This window comes from Gymnogyps californianus, chromosome 1, assembly GCF_018139145.2.
Source record: "Gymnogyps californianus isolate 813 chromosome 1, ASM1813914v2, whole genome shotgun sequence".
Lineage (NCBI taxonomy): Eukaryota > Metazoa > Chordata > Aves > Accipitriformes > Cathartidae > Gymnogyps > Gymnogyps californianus.
The window spans coordinates 126,499,314-126,522,713 of NC_059471.1; the positions used below are offsets into that span (position 1 = coordinate 126,499,314).

At 45.7% G+C, this 23,400-nt stretch overlaps 2 protein-coding genes across 2 annotated transcripts in view; one reads left to right on the forward strand and one right to left on the reverse strand.

Moving 5' to 3' along the window:
* The window catches only part of CFAP44 (cilia and flagella associated protein 44), a 47,964-nt gene extending 44,628 nt beyond the window's left edge, over positions 1-3,336 (reverse strand). The window contains 1 exon segment of the mRNA XM_050904216.1: positions 3,321-3,336. Within this exon segment, the coding sequence (XP_050760173.1) occupies positions 3,321-3,336 (16 nt within the window).
* A 750-nt stretch (positions 3,337-4,086) lies between these two features.
* Positions 4,087-23,286, forward strand: ILDR1 (immunoglobulin like domain containing receptor 1). Its single transcript, XM_050903126.1, has 8 exons — positions 4,087-4,141; positions 7,142-7,312; positions 9,531-9,680; positions 10,419-10,538; positions 10,688-10,834; positions 15,226-15,357; positions 17,145-17,953; positions 19,027-23,286. Exons 1-8 carry the CDS (start codon positions 4,087-4,089, stop codon positions 19,066-19,068), a joined length of 1,626 nt encoding a protein of 541 aa, XP_050759083.1. The 3' UTR covers positions 19,069-23,286.
* Positions 23,287-23,400: the final 114 nt, after the last annotated feature.

A 23,400-nucleotide genomic window follows, 5' to 3' on the forward strand; every position in this document is an offset into this window, starting at 1 on the left:
AGTGGCCAGTGCTATAAGCTGTGAATTTCAGCTAAGCTCCATTTTCTTTCAAATTGCCTTTCTCTTAGCTATGTTCTCAAAAGCTACTGCTCAGCTCAGAATGGAGAAATGTGTTCATTCAGGTATATTCCTTCAGTTATTTCAAAACTAAGATGTTTCTTGGCAATTTTGCTGCCACACAGAATCCCTATATATAGGAGCTTCTCAAAAATTCTCAGTAAATTTGGACATTAAGAGATTTCTCATCTCAGACAATTGTCTCATTTATTCAAAATACAGGATAATTAAATCAAATGGGTGTTTATTTGGTAACACATAAACAAATTCACTGAGATGACACCACTTTCTTTGTATTTTGTCATCCTACATTTTTCCTCTTTCCAGAAAAAAAAAGGTGTTTAAATATGTAAGCTTCATAAATGCAGTGCTTGCCTTCATAAACCCGTGACTGACACTTCAACTGCATAAAATGCATCAAATTAAATAATGATCAAAATGTGGCCTACAGTTTTACTTTAGAAACTGAACATATCTAGTAGTTATTATTTTAAGCTGTCTCTGCCCCACCATGAACTGTGCGACTGTGCTTAAAAGACATCACGTATCTCACCTCAGCTTTTACATCTACAGAAGAGTGATAATCAGTTTTGTCCACTAATTCAGGATATGTAGAAATAGGGAACTATTACTGCAGAACGTAACTGCAGTGCTATTAGTACCAGTAATAGGCGAGAGATTAAAAATTCATCTCTACGCTGTGCTACTTCTGCAGGATTTCATTTTTTGGTTCACTCCAAAAAGTGCAATATTTTGTAGAAAAGCTTTGGCCACCGGTGGACTTTGAAAAAAAAGTCAGTTGTTCTTTCCTTCAGGAGAGATTGACTTGTGTGTTATTCCTTTACTTGTCTTTATTCCACATGAAGGAACTCAGTTCATCCCAGGACTTCGTTTTGCTTTATTGCTTCCAATCCTGACTCCTTTAGCACCGTACTATGAGCCTTAGGGGCTACACAGCTATCTTTCTGGCCTGGGGGTAACACTGGTCTAAAATAATGGCTGCAACGTTTGGCTATCACGAGGGGTGTCTGCCACAAGGAATTACATACTAATCATCTGTTCCAGGCTGAGACATCTTCTTCAAGTCTAGCTCTGCTTTGGATGTGTTGGATTTCTTCCATCTGCCAAGTCCTGCTTGCCTAACTCATCTTCAGATACAGTCCCCTCAGCAGTTTTTTCTGAGTCTTCCATTTCTTTATGAAAAGCAGCACACCATCGAACAACTCTCTCAGTGTTCCTTTTAGCCTTCAGACCACATCAGAGTACATCAGCAATTTACTGGGCTGCTGCTGAGCGTAACATGTGCAAGCAGCAGAGTTTTGCAAAACTTACTTTCATTCAAAAAAATCTAAAGTCTTTTAGTGCTTATATACACAAAGAAAAATATCCAAGTGTAATCAGGCATAGCTATCCAGTGCTGTCTGGGTATCATTATCAGTCACCATTACTACAAAATTAGTAATAAAAGTCAATTTTAGGCAATCAACCCAAAATCCCAAGGTAAAAATTTTTTGTACTAGAGAACATTGCTGTCTCTCTTACAATAGTTAGAAGACTTGAGAGCAAGGAGAAGAACAGAAGATATCAATTCTCACAGCAGTTAAGGTGAAGTATGTAAAATATTTACCAGTCAGAGACTGAGACAGCAAGGGTAAAGCTACAAAGCAGAATCTAGACACATCATCTTTATCATAGCCCCATTGTCTCTTCCCCCCCCCATCAGAGAGAGAAAAGAAGTGGACAGGAAAGCCCTGCTTAGAACCTCACTATTGCTATGTTGCACACATTCAAAATATTTTCCTATAAAATTAGCAGAAATTATACCTAGCTCTAATTTCCAACCTTACAACTAAAGTAGTCCTCTGTATGATCCAGATGTTCTAGCTCTGTCTCATACAAGCAAAAGTTTCAAGTCTCTTAAAGTCTGCCTTGTGAATAAAGGTTACCAGGCTTTTATTAAGCAGGAACAGGAACAGGTGACATCACCACAGTTACTTATTAACTTACAGTGTCCTTGTTTCAGCTGAGATAGAGTTAATTTTCTTCCTAGTAGCTGGTATAGTGCAGTGTTTTGGATTTAGTATGAGAATAATGTTGGTAACACACTGATGTTTTTAGCTGTTGCTAAGTAGTGTTCATACTAAGTCAAGGATTTTTCAGCTTCTCATGCCCAGCCAGCAAGAAGGCTGGAGGGGCACAAGAAGCTGGGAGGGGACACAGCCAGGACAGCTGACCCAAACTGGCCAAAGGGATATTCCATACCATATGACATCATGCCCAGTATAGAAACCGGGGGGAGTTGGCCGGGAGGGGCGGATCGCTGCTCAGGAACTAACTGGGCATCAGTCAGTGAGTGGTGAGCAATTGCATTGTGCATCACTTGTTTTGTATATTCTAATTCTTTTAGTATTATTATTGTCATATTATTATCATCATTATCATAATTTGTCCTTCCTTTCTGTGCTATTAAACTGTCTTTATCTCAACCCACAAGGTTTTTTGGTTTTTTTTTTTTTTATTCTCTCCCCCATCCCACTGGGTGGGGGGAGCGAGTGAGCAGCTGCATGGTGCTTAGTTGCCAGCTGGGGTTAAACCATGACATACAGTATAGGGAAAAATCATAAAAATGAACATGAGAACAGTGCCACAAATGCAACAGGTAATAAAATTAACTGCCTCACACATGGTAAAGCAAAACCAACAAGTCCCACGTTTCACATGAAGTACAGGATGGTCTATCTCAGCTGCAGAACATTCATTCCTGTTTCACTTTTCCAAAGCTAAGCATCTACATGAGAATAAAGGCTTTTCTTTTCCAAAAGCCTCTGCTTAGGAAGACTGGTCCCACACAGTCTTCAGCATGCAAAGGTGATGGCACCAGCCTTGCACAGAGGTGCAGGCCCAGCACTGCCTCAGCCTGACACTCTTCCAAGGCCACCTTCCACCTGGACACCAGGAAAAGGCCATGGTGAGGCAGAAGCACCCCATGACAGGCTGTTTTGCGGGGGACAGCAAAAGGGCAGGCAGGGGACACCTGGAGCTCCTCAGGGAGAGCAGGGGAGGGAGCCTCTGAGGAGCCATGGGGAGGGTGCCACAGAGGAGACCCAGGGGGTCGCAGTGAGGAGATGTCCCGGCAGCAGGCAGCGACGGGTGCCAGGGGGACCGAGGCCCCGGTAGGACCGGGGACAGGTCCATGGGACGCGGGGACAGACGGGGGCCCGCGGACCCCCCGAGGGGCCCTGACCCTCCCCACCACCCCGTACCTGGGGCCGCCTCCATCGCGGCGTTCCCGGTTTCCAGGCAACCGATCCCGCGGCGCGCAGAGCGCTCCGGGAGCTGTAGTTCGGCGGGGGCGGTGCGCGCATGCGCCGACTCGTCGGGCGTGGCGGGGGGGCGGTCCGTCAGGCAGCGGCGGGGGCTGGCACCTGCCGGCGGCCGTTACCTGGTGTAACGGCCGGGGCCGAGGGGGACACACCGCACCTCCGATTCCGCCAAAAATTAGAGGGGCTGGTGGTTTTTTTGGTTGTTTGTTTTTTTTTTAAAGTAACATCCTTTCGGGCCGCCGTTGCGGTCTTTTCAAAACTCAGCGGGAAAATGAAATTAATTCCCTAAACTTTCTGCCCACAAGACGAAGCAAGCGCTCCCGCGCGCCGGTCAGCTACGGTGTATTTCCCCAGACGGCAGAGCTCAGGCGAAACTTCTTATCCGTGTCCGTATCTTCACACACACCTGTGTGCACATTTTATATATATTTTTTTTTTTTTTTTAAAAAGCAGTTTTTGAAGCCGGCGGCTGGTTTCTGAAGCATTTTGTCTGGCTTTGCGGCGGAGGGTGCAGGTGCGGAGGCGGGAGGAAGGGAGGCGTACCTGCCGCCGGGCGGGCGGTGCCGAGGGGCCGCGGAGGGAGGGGACTGCAGCCGGCGGCAGCGCCCGGCCCTGGGACAGGTGCCACGGGAAGGGGAGGGCCTTGTGGGCGCGGCGGGGTGACCCGGCGCGACGGCCCCGGGCGGGCGGAGGAGGAGGCCGCGCCATGGCCCCGCGCGGGCGCTGCCGGTGGGCGCTGCTGCTGGCCTGGCTGCCGGCCGGTGAGTGGGGCCGCGCCGAGGCGGCGGTGGCGGGGTCCCGGCCCCCTCCGGGGCCCTTCCCCACGCCGGGACACCCCTGTGGCACAGGGGGCCGGGGCCCGGGAGGTGCCCTCGGGTTTTGCCCGGGGTTAACGTGGTGCGGCGTGGGGGGAGCGGCGGCGGCCCCGCGGCGAGGGGAAGGGGTAGCCTGGCCCGGACGAGCGTTGTTCCCCTCCTTGGTGTCCTTTTCCGCCGGGCGGAAGAGCGGGGCTCTCCCGAGCTCGGTACGAAAGCCGTGCGGAGAGGAGTTTCGTTACTCCAAAGGTGCGGCTAGCTGCTCTCCTAGGAGGAAGTGGCCGCCTGCTTCCTTGGCAGCCTCCAGTATCGCTCGTGTGCGGGCCAGCTTGGTTTGGACCTGAGCACAGGATACAAACATGGAGGGGTTCTCCTTTGGCTTGTCACAGGCACCCACCCCAGCCTTTGCTGCTAGCTCAGCAGCCCCAGCCTCTCTGGGGATCTGGTGTAGCTGCAGTGCTTCCGTACCCACTAGATACATGCTTGTATGGAGAACAGGAGCTCACCTCCATGTTCACAGGCGGCCTTCAGCGAGCAGAGTCCTTTCTGCCGAGCTTTGCAGGTTGCCTGACAGCTTCTGATCTCCTGTAGGAAATATAATGATCATTTTGCTTCTTGGATGCCTGGGTCTTTGCTGATGATTTAGCTTTAAATACCAAAGTTCAGTTTTTCACAGAGAACCAGTAGAAGAAGCAAAAAAATACGGAGATATGCTTGTTGATTGTCTTGCTTGACAGCCGCGTTCCTACATGATGTTCCAGCTAAAACTTGGCTTCACTGGCTCTGAAGGTTAGTGTCTTCAAGGCGAAGCCATAGGCCTGAGGTAGCTATAACTTACTAGGTTGGTAGTGTCCAGATTTGTCCTTTCTAACCAGGATAAGAAGGATAGCAGCATGCAGTGGAGTAATGCAGTCCAAGTTTAGGAACTGGCCTTAATTTCACAACTTTTCCGTTTTCTTGGAGCTGGTTAGTATGAAACATCAGACGTGCAGAGACGTCCGACTGTCCTCTGGTGGGAACAGCAGGTTTTTAACCTCTTTAGAAAATAAGGAACTTCGCTTTCAACTCTGCCTCTTCTGCAGAACAGAGGTAATGAGAAAGGATCCCTTTCGTAAAGAGCTTTGGTTTCTGTAAGTGAAAAGCACGTAGTGATTTTGAGTATTTTATTCTTGCTGAAGAGATGCTGCTGTAGGAAATTCATGGAAAAATCTGTTCTGTTTCCATGAGCCTCGACAGGTCAGAATTCATATGGGAATTCATTTGATTGACAATGAGATCAAGGTTTTGCCAATCTTGAGAGTTTGGATTTTGGGTTGGTTTCTTGTGATTTCCTGCAGTAAGATCATGTGGGTCAGCTATTTCACAATGAAAGCTGAAACAAGATGTGTTGAAGTACAACGCTCTTAAATAAGAGCAACTGTAACTACCTGTCACCGGTCTGGACCTTGCTTTGCTACAGCATTGTAAAAACTAGAGATCCTTGGTTTTGCTAGAGGTTTGCACAGCTGCTGGTATTTCTGTGTTTAAGCGCATGTGTGTATATCCTATTTTTCAGAAAAGCCTCGGACTCAGAGTTTACCCTGGTCCTCTGTGTGTTTGTGTGGTATTTTTAAGGCAAATGAGTTCGCTCTGCCTGTGCTTTGAGTTGGCTGACCAGGAGTCTGTTTCAAACCAGAAACTGAGCAAGTACTGCACTGACAATATCCTACTGCAGAATTACTTGTTGAGGCAGCATCGCACCTCCGCAGCATGTTTTCCACCGGGTGGAAACTGAGTGAGCTCATATTTGCCTGGAACGTACTGTGGAGGTGCAGCCTAAGAGGACACTGAAAGAATGATGCTTGCAGTTGTGATCCAGATGTTACTACATAGTCCCTTGTTCCCTTGCTCTCATCCCGAAAACATGGAGTAGAGGGAAAGTCTTTGAATATGTGATAAAAATAGAGTGTTGGTTCATGGAGACCCTTTCAGTTGGTACCTTCCAAGCCTCTCCCTTTCCTTGCCTCCTTTCCTGCTGTCGTGCTCCCCGGTTAAGAAGCAATTAGCACTGCAACCCCTGCCCTGTTCTCTGGAGTGTATTCCAGACAGGGCATCCCACACTTGCTCCGCACTGTTTGTATTCCCTTATCGAAGGCAACTGGTGATAACTTCGCTATTGTTAATGGCAAGCACAACTTACTGTATTATCAAAGTTTAAATAAGATAGAGATGTCTCTGGAGTGTGGCTAAAATAAAGCATAGCTTATGAGAAACTTTGTAAGACTTTCCTTAGTGGGTGCAGCTGCCTGGATAGAAAATGCTGCAGAGGTTGTTATGGATGAGTTCTAAACATACATAAAAATGGCTTCATTAAAAAGGAAAAAAAGGGTAATTGATGTGTGCTGTTCTGAAGTAGTGATAAACAGATTAAGTTTAACTATGATGCTACAGCCCAAAAGTTGTGTTGTCTTAATCCTGGTCACCACTAGATAACATTCTGATGACTGTCTTAGCGAGACCTTGATAAAATTCATTTGGTGTTTATATGAGTGGATGGCGCTGCAGAACTTTTCTGGTTAGGATGACAAGCCAAGGCAATCCCATCCTCTGTGCTTCTGGGCCCAATGAATTATCTCCCTCAGCTTGGAGGGACAGTTTTCCCCACGCAGAAGGAGAACACAGAGTAATGTGCTACATAATGGCTACTGATAGTTGCTTTGGAGAAAATAATTCAGTCCGTAAGGCAGGCCAATGCAGCTGGCTTAAGCTGCCTTCTGTCAGGGAAAGATGGGCCTCACGTTCTAACCAGGGTTTGTAACTCTGGACGGCTTCACCGGAGGGTGAAGGTCCTGGATAAGGCCAAGGGAGATGTACGATGTACTTCGGTTGTTGGTCTGATGCAGAGTGAAAGTTGTGATGTGAGGTCTGTTCCTGCAGGCTGACTGCCTTCTGTGTTCTTGTTTGCAGGTTGCCTCTCCCTCCTGGTGACAGTGCAGGATGTTGAGCGTTATACCACCTTATTTGCCACTGTCATCCTCAAGTGTGACTATAGCACCTCAGCTCAGCTGCAGGACGTAGTGGTGACCTGGCGGTTCAAATCCTTCTGCAAGGACCCCATCTTTGACTACTACTCAGTCTGTAAGTGTCAGGTTTGTCCTCCAAGGAATCCCTCTTCGAATGGAAAGGAAGGGGAAGGTAGACTTACTGGGTAATACAGGCTTTTGACCTCTTCCTGCCCATGAACCAGGTGGGGTGGTGGTATTTCCCTGCAGTCCAAGAAAAAATAGGTCATGTCTGTGATTTTCTTTGCAATGTCAAGGCTTTATGATATGATGTTGTAGAAATCCCAGCCAAAGCGGCTCATTTGTCCTCCTTGTCATGAACTCAGAAGGCAGAGAGGCTCAGCCATGTTTGACATGTCAATCTTGGCAGCCCCATCTTATGCTTCAGCATGTTTGAAAGCAAGGGCCCTGCAACAGGTGGACTTTATGATTCCATGGGGGACCCCATGATTGGAGCTAGATACCTGTGACCAGGTGTTACTGATTTTAGGAAGCAGAAGAAACACGTGCATTTTGGAGGGCAGAAAGACTTCTAAGTAATAATATTTAGTACTGGTGGCAGCACTTCATGTGCAGACATTCTGGTGTGTGCACCCTTAATTCAGGAGTTTTTAAGATGGTTCTTAAGATGGTATGCAAACTGCATCCTGGGGCGCATCAAACACAGTATAACCAGCGAGTCAAAAGAGGTGATGATCCCACTATATTTAGGATAGGTGCAGCCTCACCTTGAGTATTGTGTGCAGTTCTGGGGCCCACAATTTAAGAAGGATGTTAAGGTACTTGAATGCATCCAGAGGAGGGCAACAAAGCTGGTGAAAGGGCTGGAAGGAATGTCCTGTGAGGAGCGGCTAAGGACTTTGGGCTTGTCTAGTTTGGAAAAAAGGAGGCTGAGGGGCAACCTCATGCTTGCTCCAGCTTCCTGGGGAGGGGAAGTGGAGAGGGAGGTGCTGATCTCTTCTCCCTGGTATCCAGTGATAGGACATGTGGGAATGGTTCAAAGCTGTGTCAGGGGAGGCTCAGACTTGACCTTAGGAAATATTTCTTTACAGAGAGGGTGGTCAAACACTGGAACAGCCTTCCTAGAGAGGTGGTCGATGCCCCAAGCCTGTCACTGTTTAAGAGGCATTTGGACAATGCCCTTATTAACATGCTTTAACTTTTGGTCAGCCCTGCAGTGGTCAGGCAGTTGGACTAGATGACCATTGTAGGTCCCTTCCAACTGAAATAGTCTATTCTATTCTCTATAAACCCTGCAGTATGTTTAAGCTGGCCAACCTTAGCTCAACTGCACACTTAAGACTGAGCTCAGAGTGGGGAGTCTGGATTTGTTGGGTGTCTTGGTGCCCAAACTCTCCTTTATGCTGCCTGGATGGGTTGGGTAGGCATGTTACCAAGTGCTCTATGGCCTGGTCCACAAGCAGGTGGGTCCCTGGCTCTGCTGATCCCAGCTTAATGTGAGTGCTTTGAGCACAGGTTGAAGCTAATAGCCCCCAACAGGGACAGAAAGCATGAAGGTCACAGTGTTTGCTTAGTTGGGTCTTCTCTTCATGATCCATTGTAGATACAGCAATGGAGGAGCCTTTGACAAGCTTTGTCATCTCCTCTCTTCATTGCAAGCCCTTTGCAGACATTGCTGACTGTATCAGTTGTCTCCCCAGATCTCAGCTCCCAAATACCTGGCGATTCAATGTTAGTTTATATTGTGAGTCTGTCATAGGAGTATTGCACAGAAATTGCTTCTAGTCCTCCATTAATTCTGTTAGGTGTCTCTACACATAATCCTTAGGTGGAATCAGATGATGGATTCTTTTCTGTCTTTGAGCTCCACAACATCTAACGGGATACAGGAGGGAAAGGGAGACAATCCCTACAGTAGTTCATGTATGTCTGGAGATTTTGTTTGGTAAATAAGCACACTTTTGTTTTAGTTCCAGTACTCCTGGGAGTTTTATGACGTTTTTCCTTGCAGTTTATCTTCCCACTGGGAGCTGCCCTCCAGGCTACCACCATTAGCTTCTTTCTACTGTTGTTCTTTCAGTTGTGAGTACAGGAGGCATCCCCTCTGCAGCTCCAGCATTCTCAAAATCTCTGCCATTCCTGTGGCTCTACCTCTGTTTGCTTTTGAGTACTCCGAAGCAACTTGTCCTTGCTGGTTTGAAGCCATGCTTTGTATTACTAAACCAAAGCAAGTGCACACATGCATTCAAGAGTTTCTGTGCTGCTCACAAGGGGATAGAAATTGGTCCTTTGAAATAACTTTTAGCATCTTATTTGATGATGTGTGTTTGTAGCATACCAGGCTGGCTTAGCTCTTGGCCAAGACCCATCTGACGACTGCAATGACAGCCAGCGAAAGGTGCGCATCGTCATCCAGAAATATGGGCAGAAGGAGCCTGTGCTGGGTATCGACTACCAGCAACGAAAGATCACCATTCAGAACCGTAAGTGACTTACACCTCCCAGGCAGGCAGTGAACTCAGTAACTATCCAATATCTGGGCCTACTAAGTGAAGAGAAGCATAAACATGGCTAATGTCATCTGTAGCTTACATATTCTGTGAGGTGGCAATGGAATAAGAGCTGTGAAGGGCCCTGTCCCCAGCTGGTCTGAGGGTGTTGGAGGCACTACAAGCTAAGGCTGAGCTGAGGATGCCTGAGCGTTTTGCTGAAGAGCACAAAAGTAAGCTGAGGAGCCCAGAGGCTAGAAAACAGTTCTTTCTTCTAAGAAATACTGCATAATGGTCCACCTGTATTATATGTTCCCTGCTACCCCTGGAGCAATAGCTGTTGCTCCTGCCAGAAGAGTTATTGGGATGGCTGGCCTAACAGGGACAATGATCTGTGTTCCAAAACCAGTAGGGTTGGCAATAGCCGGTATCTGTTAGCATCCATCACCCAGCAGCATGCTGGTTATTTCACTCCACACAGCACTAGTCCTGCTTCTAAGTAGTGTTGCCTTCCACCAACATGAAGAAAAAAGGGAGTGGCAGTTAATGCTGTTTACAGGAGTTCTCAGTGAACTCAAATGGGATTGTTTGAAGGTGATGGCTATGCTTGGGAAGAGGGGAGATGCAGTACTGTATGTCACCTGCAGGCACAGGGCCCTCTTAGAGTGGGGCCTGAAAGTAGCGTCTGTCAGTCCCAAATAGCCCGCTGACCTCTCAGTCCCTCTCCCACAGGGGCAGACCTTGTCATCAGTGAGGTCATGTGGTGGGACCACGGCGTGTACTACTGCACTGTGGAAGCACCAGGAGATACCTCAGGTGATGCGGACAAAGAAGTTAAGCTGATTGTTCTCCGTAAGTGCCTGTGGTTTGTTGCCTGGGTGGCAGATGTCTCCTCCTGTTCTCTTCCTCCCCACTCCAAGATGTCTCCAGCAGTGGAGAGGTGCTCAGTAACTATGCCCAGGTACATCAGGATCCTCTTTCTCTCTCTGTTTTTCCCCTAGACTGGCTCACAGTACTCCTCATCGTTCTCGGTGGCCTCCTCCTCCTTCTGCTGATGGGAGTATGCTGGTGCCAGTGCTGCCCCCAGTATTGCTGCTGCCACATCCCATGTGTCTGCTGCCCAACCCGGTGCTGCTGTAATGAGGAAGGTGAGGTTCAAGCAAATGTGCATCCATTCATGGCTTGTCAAGACAAAAACTTGACTGGGAACTTGCTGAGCTCCACTTTCTCCCTCCAGTTCAGCATCCGTATAGACTGAGACATTTCTTTGGCCAGTGTGACCTCTGTGACCAGCTTATCTGAGTTTAGAGGAGGGGAGCTAGGATACATGGAGCCCATCTTGCTCCTCTGTGTCCTACTTTCAGAAGTTCCTCCTCACTCACACCTTGCTACCAACTTCTCTCATGTCATCCAGGGCACGATCAGCTCCCTTGTATGAGTAGCTCAGGACTTTTCTTCCCTTTCTTGTGGTTCATATGCCTGTGTATGTGAGGAAGGCAAGCAAATGCCTTGGTACTACTCTCTAAACTGGCCTAACCTTCAAGTGTGTTGCTCTGAGAGGTAATTATGTAAAAATTGGAATTTTCTATCTTCATGTTATTTTCAGAGCTGCTCCTTCCACAAGAAAAAGGTTTTGTTTGTTTTTCTTTGGGGAAGGAAGTGAGGAGAAAGGAAGGAGGAATATGGTCTTTCTTGGTGGTCAACCGTGCAAATGCATTGTGAGGTTTTGAGGGTCAAGAGAAACTGTTGTGTGTCCTTTTGTAACAGTAATAAAGATTCTGCAGCCAGACCCTCTTCTCTTAATAAGGCCACCGTTTGAATTTTGGCTGCTAAGGCCATATAACCTCTGTGTTCCTGTAACTGCAACTTAGTAGCAACACAAGGTGGACTAGCCCCCTGCAGCTTACACACTCGGACAGGAACAAAATGCAACAAATACATTTATTACTGAAATCACCAGATTCTTCCCCAGATGCTACAAGGAGAGTATTTATGAACAAGGAGCTGTGTTTCTGGTTTCCCTTTACCTGCAAAAGAGCTATTTGGTACACCCTGGGTGTTAGTAAGCTGTGAGAGTTTTAGATTTAAGCTTAATTTGCTTAATCCTTGCAAAGCGCGAACAGAGCATCCCTCTTATTGCTAAAAACAAAACAAAACACTTTCTGGGGGTGTTGTCACCCAGCTGTCAAGTAAAATGTGTGGTGTTGAGGAGGCTATGGAAATTTGGCAGAAAAATTAGTTTCCATGAAGGGAGAGAGAGGTGATGGAGGTGAAAGACTCACACCTCCAGACTTCCTAGTTCTCGTCAAAAAAGGGATTCAGAATATGTGTGAGCTGCTTTTTGTTTTTCTGTGCTGTAGGAGATGATAGCACTCTCCAGACTGCTGCTGTTGTCTTTCCTGCCTCCTGTTGAGGATAGGTAGGAAGGATTCTTGCAGGATTCCCAAAACCTGTCCCTGCTCATGAGAGAAGGTACAGACAAGTCCAGCCTCCTTGACTGGCTGCTGGATTCTGTGGCTGTAATTTCCATCCCAGCTGCCTGCCCTCTTTATCCACTTTGCAAGGGATCCTTGTGCCTGCTCCCCTCCTTTAGCACACCTTCTCTTCACTTCATCCTGCCTCTGACTTACTTTTTTCACTCCAAGAAATGAACTGGAGGCCTTAAAAACCACGAGAAGACAGATACAGGGGGCATCTTAAAAAACAGTCCTGAGGAATAACAGTTCCATACAGCTGAAGAGAAGGCAGAAATCCTCAACTAAGCATTGCAAGTTACAGTGCGAGCCAAGTACGGGTGATTTCTTCCCAATTATTGGCCACCAGAGGGTAGCCTAGATCTGCTGAACAGTCATAGATGCCATTGAGGCAAGGTAAGTCTGGGTGTTTTAAGTCAGGTCAATAACTAACATGATTTTGAACCTAGTAATAAAAGAAGTGCATTGTTTGAGTAATTCAGAATTGGTGTACAGAAATATTAAACGTGCCCCAGGAGCAAGCCAATTACATTCCCCATGGAAAGCTCTGAGAAAAGCCCACCAGGGTAAATATACGTATGACCTCCTTCTGTTCCTGTTACTTCCTTTTCTACTATGGACTTCTTCCACTAATGAATTGGTGCAAAATAGGATATACTTGCACCTGGGTCTGACTAGGTTGGAAAATATTCTTTTTTATAATTGGATAATTGCCCAGCAGCCGTATAGTCTGTCAAAGGTGAAGAACAACCTTTCTCGGCAGGGAGTAAGTGGAGGGAACAACATAACATTCTGCCAAAGTTTTATAGCAGGTATGAATTTTGAAATTAGGGTGAATCTGAGCTTCCTCAGATAAATACGTTCACTTTAAGAAGAGATCTGTAACTTTACTTCCATTTTGCAGGTGGGGAACCAGAGTATATATCAGGTTCCAACTGGAACTCAAAGTATCTGGGGGAGAAAGAGAGGATGAAGGTAGTGAATGAAGTCCAAGGGTAATTCTGCATTTGTTCAGCTGTAGGGAGAGATCAGAGAATTACCGTGACAGGATGACTTTGGTCCTCCTGACTGCCTTCATACCCTAAGGAGGGGAACCCTAAGTAGGTATGCCCACAGCTGCTGGGCCTTTCACTGCTCAGGCAAAGACTGTGGTCAAAACCCAGGGACATGCACTCAGCAGGTTCTAGGACATTCACAAGGTGATAACTGGAGGAACAGGAGAGGAAGAGGTAAGGCCTTTCCCTTCTTTTTATCCTTTTTAGTTTTCCTCTTTCTTTCTTCCTCTAAGTTTGAAACCTAAACTGGAGGAAAATCCCTTGGGAGAAAAAAATAACGAAGCAAGTTTGACATAAAATGCTTGAAAGCTGCTACCTCAGGCCAAACAGCTTTGAAGAAAAATCAGAGTACTAAGTTTAAAAACCCTGAAGTTTCTAGCTTTGTAGTTCACTCTGGTTGGACCCAGGCTGGGGAGGGGGAGGGAGTCTGGAGTGGAGAAAGAAGTGGAGCTGCATGAACTGTGGGGAAAGGGAAGGATATGTTGAGAGGCATGGTCAGTCCGTTTTGCTGCAAGTGGTGCTCTGTATAAATTCAGTGAAAAAGCTAAAGGAGGACATGTTTAATAACTGGAGTGCTACCTGAAATGGAGAGCTCAGTCCCAAAGAGCGTGCAGTCTAAATGCTGCCTGCTGGAGATGAACCCAGGGGACAGAGTTAATTGGAGCTTAGCTGTAGCCTGGTTTCTTAAAGAAGCAAGGCTTATGCAGTCAATCTGTCTGTCTATCCCCTATCTCTTTCTCTCCAATAGCTTTTAATTTCATCAGCCAACTTCAGCCAGATTTATCAGAGGGGTAAAAGTCTCAAAGGCAATTACTATCTCCTGAACTGTATAGCCAGGAATGTTCTGTTCATGCCTGACCAGGGAAGAGGCTGCAGTAAAAGCCTGCCACTTCTGAAACTCCAGAGAAGCCATATAAGAGAAATTTTGCAAAGGCCCTGTTGCAGAAAAGCTTCACCCAGTAATGACAGACAAACCATGCAGAGTCAGGCTTTGTGAGCTCTGGGGCTTGCACAATTTACTTGCTCATAAACTTAAGTTTTGATTGTCTGTGGCAGAAGGAGTAAGTTTCTGTAAGATGTTTTTAGGTATTCCCAAAAAATAAGCAGCAATGAGCGATGGTTTTGAAGACAGGGATGGTGAGGTTGTCTGTGTAGAGGAGGTGAGATGGAAGCGCTGAAAAAAGTGAAGTGGAACTGGAGCCTGACCCCACAAGTAGGGGTCTGCAGTTAGCAGTGGTGGAAAAACAGTGAGGGTGAGAAATTTCCACTGACTTTGCCCTTTTGGCACACTGGACATTGCTGTTGAGAACAGGAAATTTAGTTTGTTCACCAGTTTGACCACACTGTCCTAAGGGATTTAATTTTAGCAGTCATGCTGATGTAAATTACAGAGAGACAACAAGAGTGGTTGAAAGACTAGAAAGAGAGAAGCTGGACAGTGCATCTCTGAGTGCCCTATTTGCGGAACAGAGAGGAAATGATGGAGTATGGTGTGGAAAATATGATCTGGACAGAGCCTACATGAAGGTGGCAAAAAAAGGTCTCGTTTAGCTGTAAATCAAAGCCAAAAAGGGAAAGGACCAATGATGAACTGAAAGAGTTTTAAGAGAGAGAAAACAGTGTGGTATGTCTTGCTGTATGAAACATTATTTCCCACCTTTCTGCAACTGTACTCATAATGACAGGGCAGGTAGAAGTCTTGCATTTGGTTATATGCTGTGTACTTAATCATAGTGCCATGTGTTCCCAGTTGCTGGAACTGTATCCTGAATGTCAGGCAGTAACCCTTTTCTTCTGTTTTAGGTATCTTTTTGAAGCTGTACAACTTTGTACTGGAATTTCCTGTGCTCTGTTCTACCTTTGTCATAGGGTGGAGAGAGCTTTTCATTCTGTGAATTTTCTATATCTGATCACATCCAAAGGCTACAGTCTATCAAGCAAAATGGTATGTGGTCTGCAAGCTGTGCTCTCTGGATAGCTGCTGTAAGCCGCCGCCTTCTTCTTTTACAGTACTGGAACGGCATCGGTTCATGAAGCAGGCTCAGGCACTTGCACCTTGGATGTCACCCAACATGTTCTACGGAGGTGGCGACAGGAACTCGCAACTGTCCTCTTACCAGCTGAACCCTCTACTGCAAAAAGGTGAGACCATTGGCATCATTTCAGAGGGAAATCAGGATGAGAAACTTCTCAGGGAGGTTCAGCAGTGAGACTTTAGCCTCTCTACTACAAAAGAGAGAAAGATGTTCCTAGCATGACTGCATGTCCTAGCATGACAGCTCTGCTATATCTGCAGCATACTATAGACTTGCCCAGGTGGATAAATACGGTCTATCCATCTTAAGTGTCTTGCTAGGCTCAGTGCTGGGTGAAGTAGTTTAATGCTAACTAAGGTATATCTGTGCTACACCCCAGCGACTGCACGGTAAATATACCCAGCTTATCTTGCTTCATGTGGTAGAGGAGGGTACTGTCTCTTTGTTCTGCTGTGCTGGTCACGGTCAACTCCTTATAGCCAAAATTGACAGGACAAGTGAGGTGCAATTTGTTTGAGTTCTTATCAAATGTCTAGTCTTCAAATGATTAAGGGCAAACTGCCTTCTGTGCAATAGATCTAGCCTTCATGCAGCAAAAAATGAAGGACTCTTTAATGAACCAGGAAGAATTTTCCAGTTGTTCTGCCGCAAAATCACTTGTATTAGTGGTATTTATTTGTAATTTTAATGGAGGAGGGAAGATGGTGTCTCTGAAGTCCTAGAGAAATAAGTAATAAAATAACTTATTACCAGTAATATTATTTAATCGCCCAAGGAAAATAGGGGAATTCAACATAATGAATTCCCAAATAAATATAACATATTTTTCATCTGAAATTAGCTTTTCATCACTATACAGGAGTCACAGATTTACTCTGTGTCTGATGAGTCTTAACTGTTGTTTGAAGAAATAGTTTGCAAACATCTTAAATGCTAGATTCAAGATGTTTGAGTATATACTTTTTTAGCCCACTAGTTCTACAGTTACCATTTTTCCTAGCCAGGGCACCAGTTTTCCTTAGGAAGATCTGGTGACTGAGCCACCATGATTTAAGACAGAATACACTGAGTCTTCTCAGACAGAATACACTGAGTCTTCTCAAGGAAATCCATGTGTATGCTGGCAGAAAATGGGCAAGTAAGTTCCTCAGGCAGTTTCTTAGCCTGTGTTTTCACAGTCCTTGAATCTCCTGTGCTTAAGTTTCCCTTAAATTTGTTTCAGGTCAGCTTTTTAGAGATGTTGGGTAGAAGGGACCTCTAAGGTCATCTAGTCCTGCCTCTTGCTCAAAGCAGGACTGTCACCAACCTCAGTCACATTAGCTGTGGCTTTGTCCAGCCAAGTCTTGGAAACCTGCAGGGATGGAGATTCCATGACTTCTTTGGGTAACTGTTCCAGAGGTGGACCAGTCTCCTAGTGAAGAAACTTCTCCATTTGCTGCTTATATCTATACATACATGTGTATGTGTGCTTATATATAAAATTTTCTTTTTCTTTTGCAGTAGTGTTTCATAATTCTTCCAGTTCAATGAGATATAAGAGGAAACACTATGAACTTTCTCTGATTTTTTTTAAAATAAAATTGGTATCAGTGCTGTAGGAAAAAAATGTTCCTCTAAATACACCCAGGTGTGCTGGATGACTTTGATTTCTTACCTCTGTGCTGCTCAAAACACAGATCATGCTGCAACTTACTAGTTACTACTCTTTGCACCTTACCTTGTGTGGTCTGGATGTGCTGGTTGTGGTGCTTGAGACTCACGCAGCTCTTGCAGTGAGGAGGAGCAGGAGAAGAGAGGCTCAAAAGGGACTCAGCCAGCATCATTACTGCAAAAGGGCCCTCTCTTTATTGTTTCCCCTTGACTTGCTGCATTCTCCTGTGCTTTTATCCTTAGATGTGTCTCTGCAGAACAGTCTTCCACTGATGCAGGCACAAGCTCAGCTTTCCGCTAACAAGGGTGTTTTGGACTATCTGGAGTCTGAAATCCAAAACATTAACATGTCACAGCTCCGGCCACCCTCCCACCAGCGGCAGGCTCTGCAGCCCAGCTTGCTGTCCTCCCTGGGCTCCGAGATCATGCCACCCCCTCTCGCTGATCACGTCTCCTCCATCCATGGGAGCAGCAACTCCTCACGACCACAGAGAGCTGCCCGCACCCCCAGACCCTGGGACTCTGCAGCAGAGGACAGGAGGGAAAACCAGAGGTGGCCCTTGCCTTCCAGTGGGGATTCCCATTCCAGCTACAGTCGGGAGCCCTGGGAGAGGCAGCGACAGGACCATCCTCAGAGGCAGAGGACAGGCGGCTACAATGGCAGGCCCCAGCACTCCAGATGGGATGTGTCACCCCCACGCCAGGCTGAGAGGGGCAAGAGCAGCAGCAGCAGCTGCAGTTTCTATCCAGAGGAGGCCAAGGAGCGCTCCAGCCACCATCATGGTTGGAGACAGGAGCCTGCAGGGAGGCGAGACTACCAGCACCACACCAGGAAGAGCAATAACTCAGGTCAGCGGCGGCACAGCTACTCTCCCCCTTCTCGCCGGGGGTCGTGGAGCTCCTCAGAAGAGCAAGTCCGTCTCCCAGTGACAAACCGCAGACGGCGGCACCGGTCTCGGGAATGGCCAGAAGATAAACCCCCCAGTTATCGCTCATTAGATATCATCCCAGGTCAGGACAAGAAGCACAAAGGCAGTGCAGGGCCACGCTCGGTGAGTCAGCTGCCTTTTTGCTTTCTCATCTAAGGGAAGAGGTGGGTTTTGGGAAGTGAGAGTGAATGTTTGTTACTTTCTGCAGCCTGTTGTCTTTCAAACGGAGGGCAAGGAGCACTGGCTGCCCTGCACAGCTTGGTTATGAGGAGGCTGCCGAGTTCCCTGCCTTCAGACATGTGTCGTATGGCTATAGTGTGTTCAGGGGCAAAGTGAGCAGTCAAATAAAGTAGGTCCCCTATCACGTCCCACACTGGGTGACATGTTATACCCTCTCACTCAGGTCCCCATCTAGAGGCATTTGGGGCTCTATGTATGTGTTGGTGTTAGAATAGCTGTTGTCCTGGCACTGCCTGGGGAGAACGCACTTCCAGAGTAGGCATCAGGACTGAGTATCCCTCTGCAACGCTCTCTGGTGTTGGTTTACTTCTGATTTCTTTTAAGATGTGCATGATTCTTCTATTATCGATCTCCAACATTTAATTTTTATAGTATCTTGGTGATATTTTTGAAATGGTTCATATGGGAAAGCATCCAGGTAAGATGCCTAAAGCTACATGAAATAGGCTTTAAGATCATGGGTGGCTATAGTGGTGAGAAATGTGTGATCCTCCAGGCCAGGTGGAAGAGGATGGCTTGCGTGTTGGGACTCCGGAGAACTGAACATGCATTATATGGGCAGTGAACAGCTATTGTTCACAGCTCATCTTGTCAGTTTACACTGGGACTAGATTTCAGGTAGCAACCTAAGTGTGAAAAGCTTCATATCCAATTGCTAGTTTCCAAGTTAGACAATGTATTCCCCCTTAAAAAATGAAGGTTTTTTTAAAATAAAAAAAATGTTAAGTGTCCCTTATCATATCTAGGCAGAATTTTACCAGGTGGGAGTCTTCTCAAAGGGCTGTATTTTGCATGTTACCATTTTCTCCTCTGAGTTTTGGAAGGAAGTGCAGTTCTAGTCCCAGCTGGGATGTGTGTATGTATGAATGGTTTTGTTATGGTGCTCAGAGCAGGTGGGAAGACATATGATTTCCATTCATCCTTCCTTGTTCCTGAATCTTTATTTTTTCTTGCAGGAGAGAGGAAGTTCCCACAGTGGAAGAAGCATAGTCATTTAATGCCAGTACTGAAAGAACTAAGATTCCCATCGGACTCCTCTTAGTTTTTCTACTGTGTAGGTTGGGATGGCTGCCTTTGATTGAACAGACAACCAGCAAAAAAACACATGAAGCAGCTTCCTCTTAGACTTACAACTCTAAAGAATCTATGTCTAGTGCCCATGAAAGCAATACATAACCCATTTTTATTCTTGCTGTGATTTGGAAACTTAGGTTGGCAATGGGCTGTGGTCCGTTGAAAACATTCTATTGGAAACAGATTTTTTCAGTACATGGTATATTCCCAATCTTTAAAGAAAGATACAAGTTTTCTTTGTTAGGTGCCCTGGCACCGCAAGGAGCCCAGTCTGTAGAATGCTGGTCCTTTACGCACCAGTTACTGGAGAAGGGCTCCAATGACCACAGAGTTGTAAAGTCACAGGACAGTAGGATAATTTAGGTTGGAAGAGGCCTCTGGAGGTCATCTGATCTGGTCTCCTGGGAGTTTGGTGTAGGGAGGCACAGCATCTCCTTTCTAAGGCCCTCTGTTGTGCTTCAGAATGTGTAATGTTTGCTGCTTCTTTCTGGCTGCTCAGCATAGTTGGGGCAGTTGCTTCCTTTTGTCCCCAGTAAGCCTCTCTCCCAAACAGAAGGATCACAGTGTTGGAAGGATGTTTCACTGCCTTAATAAGGGCTCGCTAGCATGTCTGCAAATTGCCAGCTTATCCGCCCTACACTGACTGAAACAACCTGCCCTACTTTAAGCTTAGATCTTAGTGCCTTAAAAGATACTTGTTCTAGCCTTTAACTCACACTTGAATTTCTTTGTAAACTTAAAGGGCTAAATTTACCAATGTTTGGCCATCTCTACAGGGACTGAGCAAGGTATGACTACTGTCCCTCACACCATGGACCAGAATTTCCTTCAACTCTAGGAAGTATGGCTTTGGTGGATATATCTTTCCTAAGCCATGTACTCTTTTCCATGCATTTTATATTCTCCCTTTGCTCTCTGTGCCAGGTATTGTATACATGGGGTGGGATAAATGGGTCTGAAGAAGTCTTACAGTCACCATTTTTACTATTGTCCTTGATCTTTACCCTGACACTTATACTAACTCTGCATATGTGGTGCATCTGATCTGTAGCTAGATTGCAGGGTTTTCTCATCTCTCACCTTGCAACTAGAACACAGAATTTCTCTGTGCTCTGAGACCAGTTGTGAAGGAGTACAACTTGCCATTTCTCCTTGATATGATTCATCCACTGTTTTCATTTAAAATGTGCTGGAAAAAGAGAGGTTCTCTGGATGCTGGCTGCTTCCACGGGAACCTGGCTTGCCAAAGGCACTTCTTGGATTCAAGAGACTCAACCGTTGGCAAGGAGCTTTTGGAGCATCTTGTGAATTATTTTGTAACCCAGAGGCACTAGAGATTGGCCAGTATCAATGACTGTATTGCCTAGCTTATTTCCCAGCCAGTGCCGCATGGGACACTTGCTACTATTTGTTCTTTAATGTCCTAATTACTGATGTGCTTATGCTTTCCCTTGGAAGACTGACTTGGAGAGGATTTCACTTTGCCCACCTCCTTTTTTTCTTTTCTTTGGACAATGATGGGAAACATCATGCTTGGAGCAAATGCTCCTAGCTGGATATCTGATGCAGTTGCTGGTCGACCAAAGGCTACTACAGAGAGTGCTGATTTTCCTACAGTTTCTTGGCTGACAGTGCTTATTTCTGATTCCTGTGTATGGAGAAAAAGCAGGAGGACCCACTAGCTTCTCTGGTTGACTTCGTTTCAGAACCGGAGGCTCAGTTTTTGAAGACAGAGGGGCTGTTTGCCAGCAGTTGATGGCTAGCACAAAAAAGAGCTGAAAGACTAACTCCAAAGTTTGAATTCAAGAAAGGAAGGCTGTATTAAGCGTAGTCCTTGTCTGCATTAGACCCAAACTGTGAATAATGTGAACTGACCCATGAGTTACATCTGAAATATAGGGAATTAAGTGTGTTCACAGAACTTGCAAAGCCAGTATCACTCTTCAGTCAGGTTCTCAGCCACTGGCTGTGAATCATTTTTATTCTTATTTAATGACATGCTGAAGATTTTATGCACCCCCTCTTCTATGATGGGCTAGTATTTTTATTAGCTAAGAGGAGTTTATGGTGACTGCAATGACAGAAAATAATATGGGCCTCCTTCTTCCATAACTAGCATCCTGTTCTGACTTTAGCGTTGCCCTCTGGCAACTTTTAGCAGATACCCAGGGCCCTGCAGATTCTACCCTTGGAAGCTGAATTGGTGGCTTGGAATTTGACTCTCCTTATGCTTCCAATAGGTCCGTACATCATGCAGGACAACTTCTTCCTGTCATCTCAACCCAACCCAAATGTCCAGGTTTCAGGGAAGGGCTGCCCCTTTCTCCATCAAGAGTAGAGGCTATTGAGATATCAGGTGGGAGCCCAAGATGGTAGCATGGGAAAGAGTTCACTCTCCTTCGCGTTCAAGTGTGTATAAGCCAGCATGTGTCCAGCAAGTTTTCCCAAGAGCAAGAACCCCCTCGCACAGCAAGAAAACCCAGATGACTCTGTGTAACAGTAGCAGCTGCTGAAGCTTCCTGCTGTAGTATGAGCACACTAACTGTAGAGGTTGTGCTTTTTTATCTAAATCTTATGAAGGAGCCCTCCATCTTTATTTGTTCCTCTAGTCCTCATAATTGAGCTAGGGTGACTAATTGTAGATTGTGTGAACACAATTTGTGCTGTGTGAAGTCTGAAGAGTTTTATCTTTATCATACTTGAGCTCATCTTCAGTCACTTTGTTCGTGTTTGTAGAAACATTAAACAAAACTCTTCAGGGAAGATTGATTGTATCTCAGTCTTAATTCTGTAACTTTTTAAATTGCAACAGAAGTAGATTAGGTTATCCAGCAGGGGAGCAGAAATGGTACCAGGTTTACTGGTCCACAGACCACTGCAGTTCATAAAACCCTAGTTAGTGGGCTGTGAAATAATGACAAAGGAAATCTATATATGCAAGCAGACAGAAAAGTGGGAAGAAAATAGGCTCTGCTTTCAATGCTTATTTCTATTTTTAATTGGCTATAAAATAAAGCCGTTGTGACAGCATACATCTATAACGCTATAAAGCCGTTGTGACAGCACTGCACAATACTATGTGGACTCTTTTTCTCCAGTAACATTACAGGGTCTTTGACTTTGTAAAAGAGAGAATTGAGCAGCTCAAATACTGCACACTGAAAGAAATAGCAGTAGGAAATAGCCTAGCCTCATTCTTTCTATGTTGCAATTTATTCATGCTTAATTTTTCAGCCATTCCAAAGAGTTGATGTTTGTATGTCAGCCCATTTGTGACGAAAAAAGTTGAATATGTTTCACATATGGGAGTTATTGCCATTCTAGACTTTTGTTCTTCCTGTCATGCAGTTGAAAGAATATACCTTACCCCCAAGAATGAGTTTTCTGTCTCAGATAAGGTGTCTTGATAGCCACTCGAGTTACCCTAGTTTAAAATAATAATGTAATGAGTAAGTGACCATGCCACATGGGGCAGATAAGGACACCCATGCTGCTGTCAGCTGCCTTCCACCTCAGACCAGAGATTCATAAGAGAGAGAAAAAAATCATGTAATTTTTCTTTGATTAAGAAAGGACTTGCAATATCTGGCTTTCTTGCTTATTTGCAGAGCGCCCTGCCATTCCGGAATGCCATTCCAGGAATGGAGGGCAAGGGCTGCTTCTTGTGCAATCATTGATCTGGTCTTGGCAAGTGCCTGTTTGGCAGTAGAAAGTGCTGAAATGCCCAGTTGCTATCTCTGGGATTGTATTCATGATAGCACTAGCTAAAGTTAGGCTAACTTCGGGCAAGGGGAAGTCACCTTGTGTGATAACAACCACAATGCAAAGCTCTTCAGTGGTACGTATTACTACATAGGGTAGCTAAGTCCTCTCTGTGTTACCACCTCCAGCAGCACATCAGTTTAAAACACCCCCTTAATATGGTTAGAGCCTTCCATTTGTTGACCTGACATAGGAGAGAGATGACGCTTGAGGTTACATTAAATTAACCCCCACAAATAATGACTGCTCGTTGCTATTTCTGCTAAGTTTAATGCCTAGAATGTCCCTTGTGCTGGTCTTCTGAATATTATTCCAGCTGTAAAAGCAGATGGTAAATGTGTAGATTCTTTTCAATGACTGTCAAATGTTTAATTAAAATACAAGAGAACTTTCAACCAGTTGCTCTTGTGTGTTCTTCCTAGACCATAAATTGCTTTTTAGTGTTTTCACCAGAAGTGGAACTGAAAATTCTCTGTTCTTCTCTCTGGAATTAA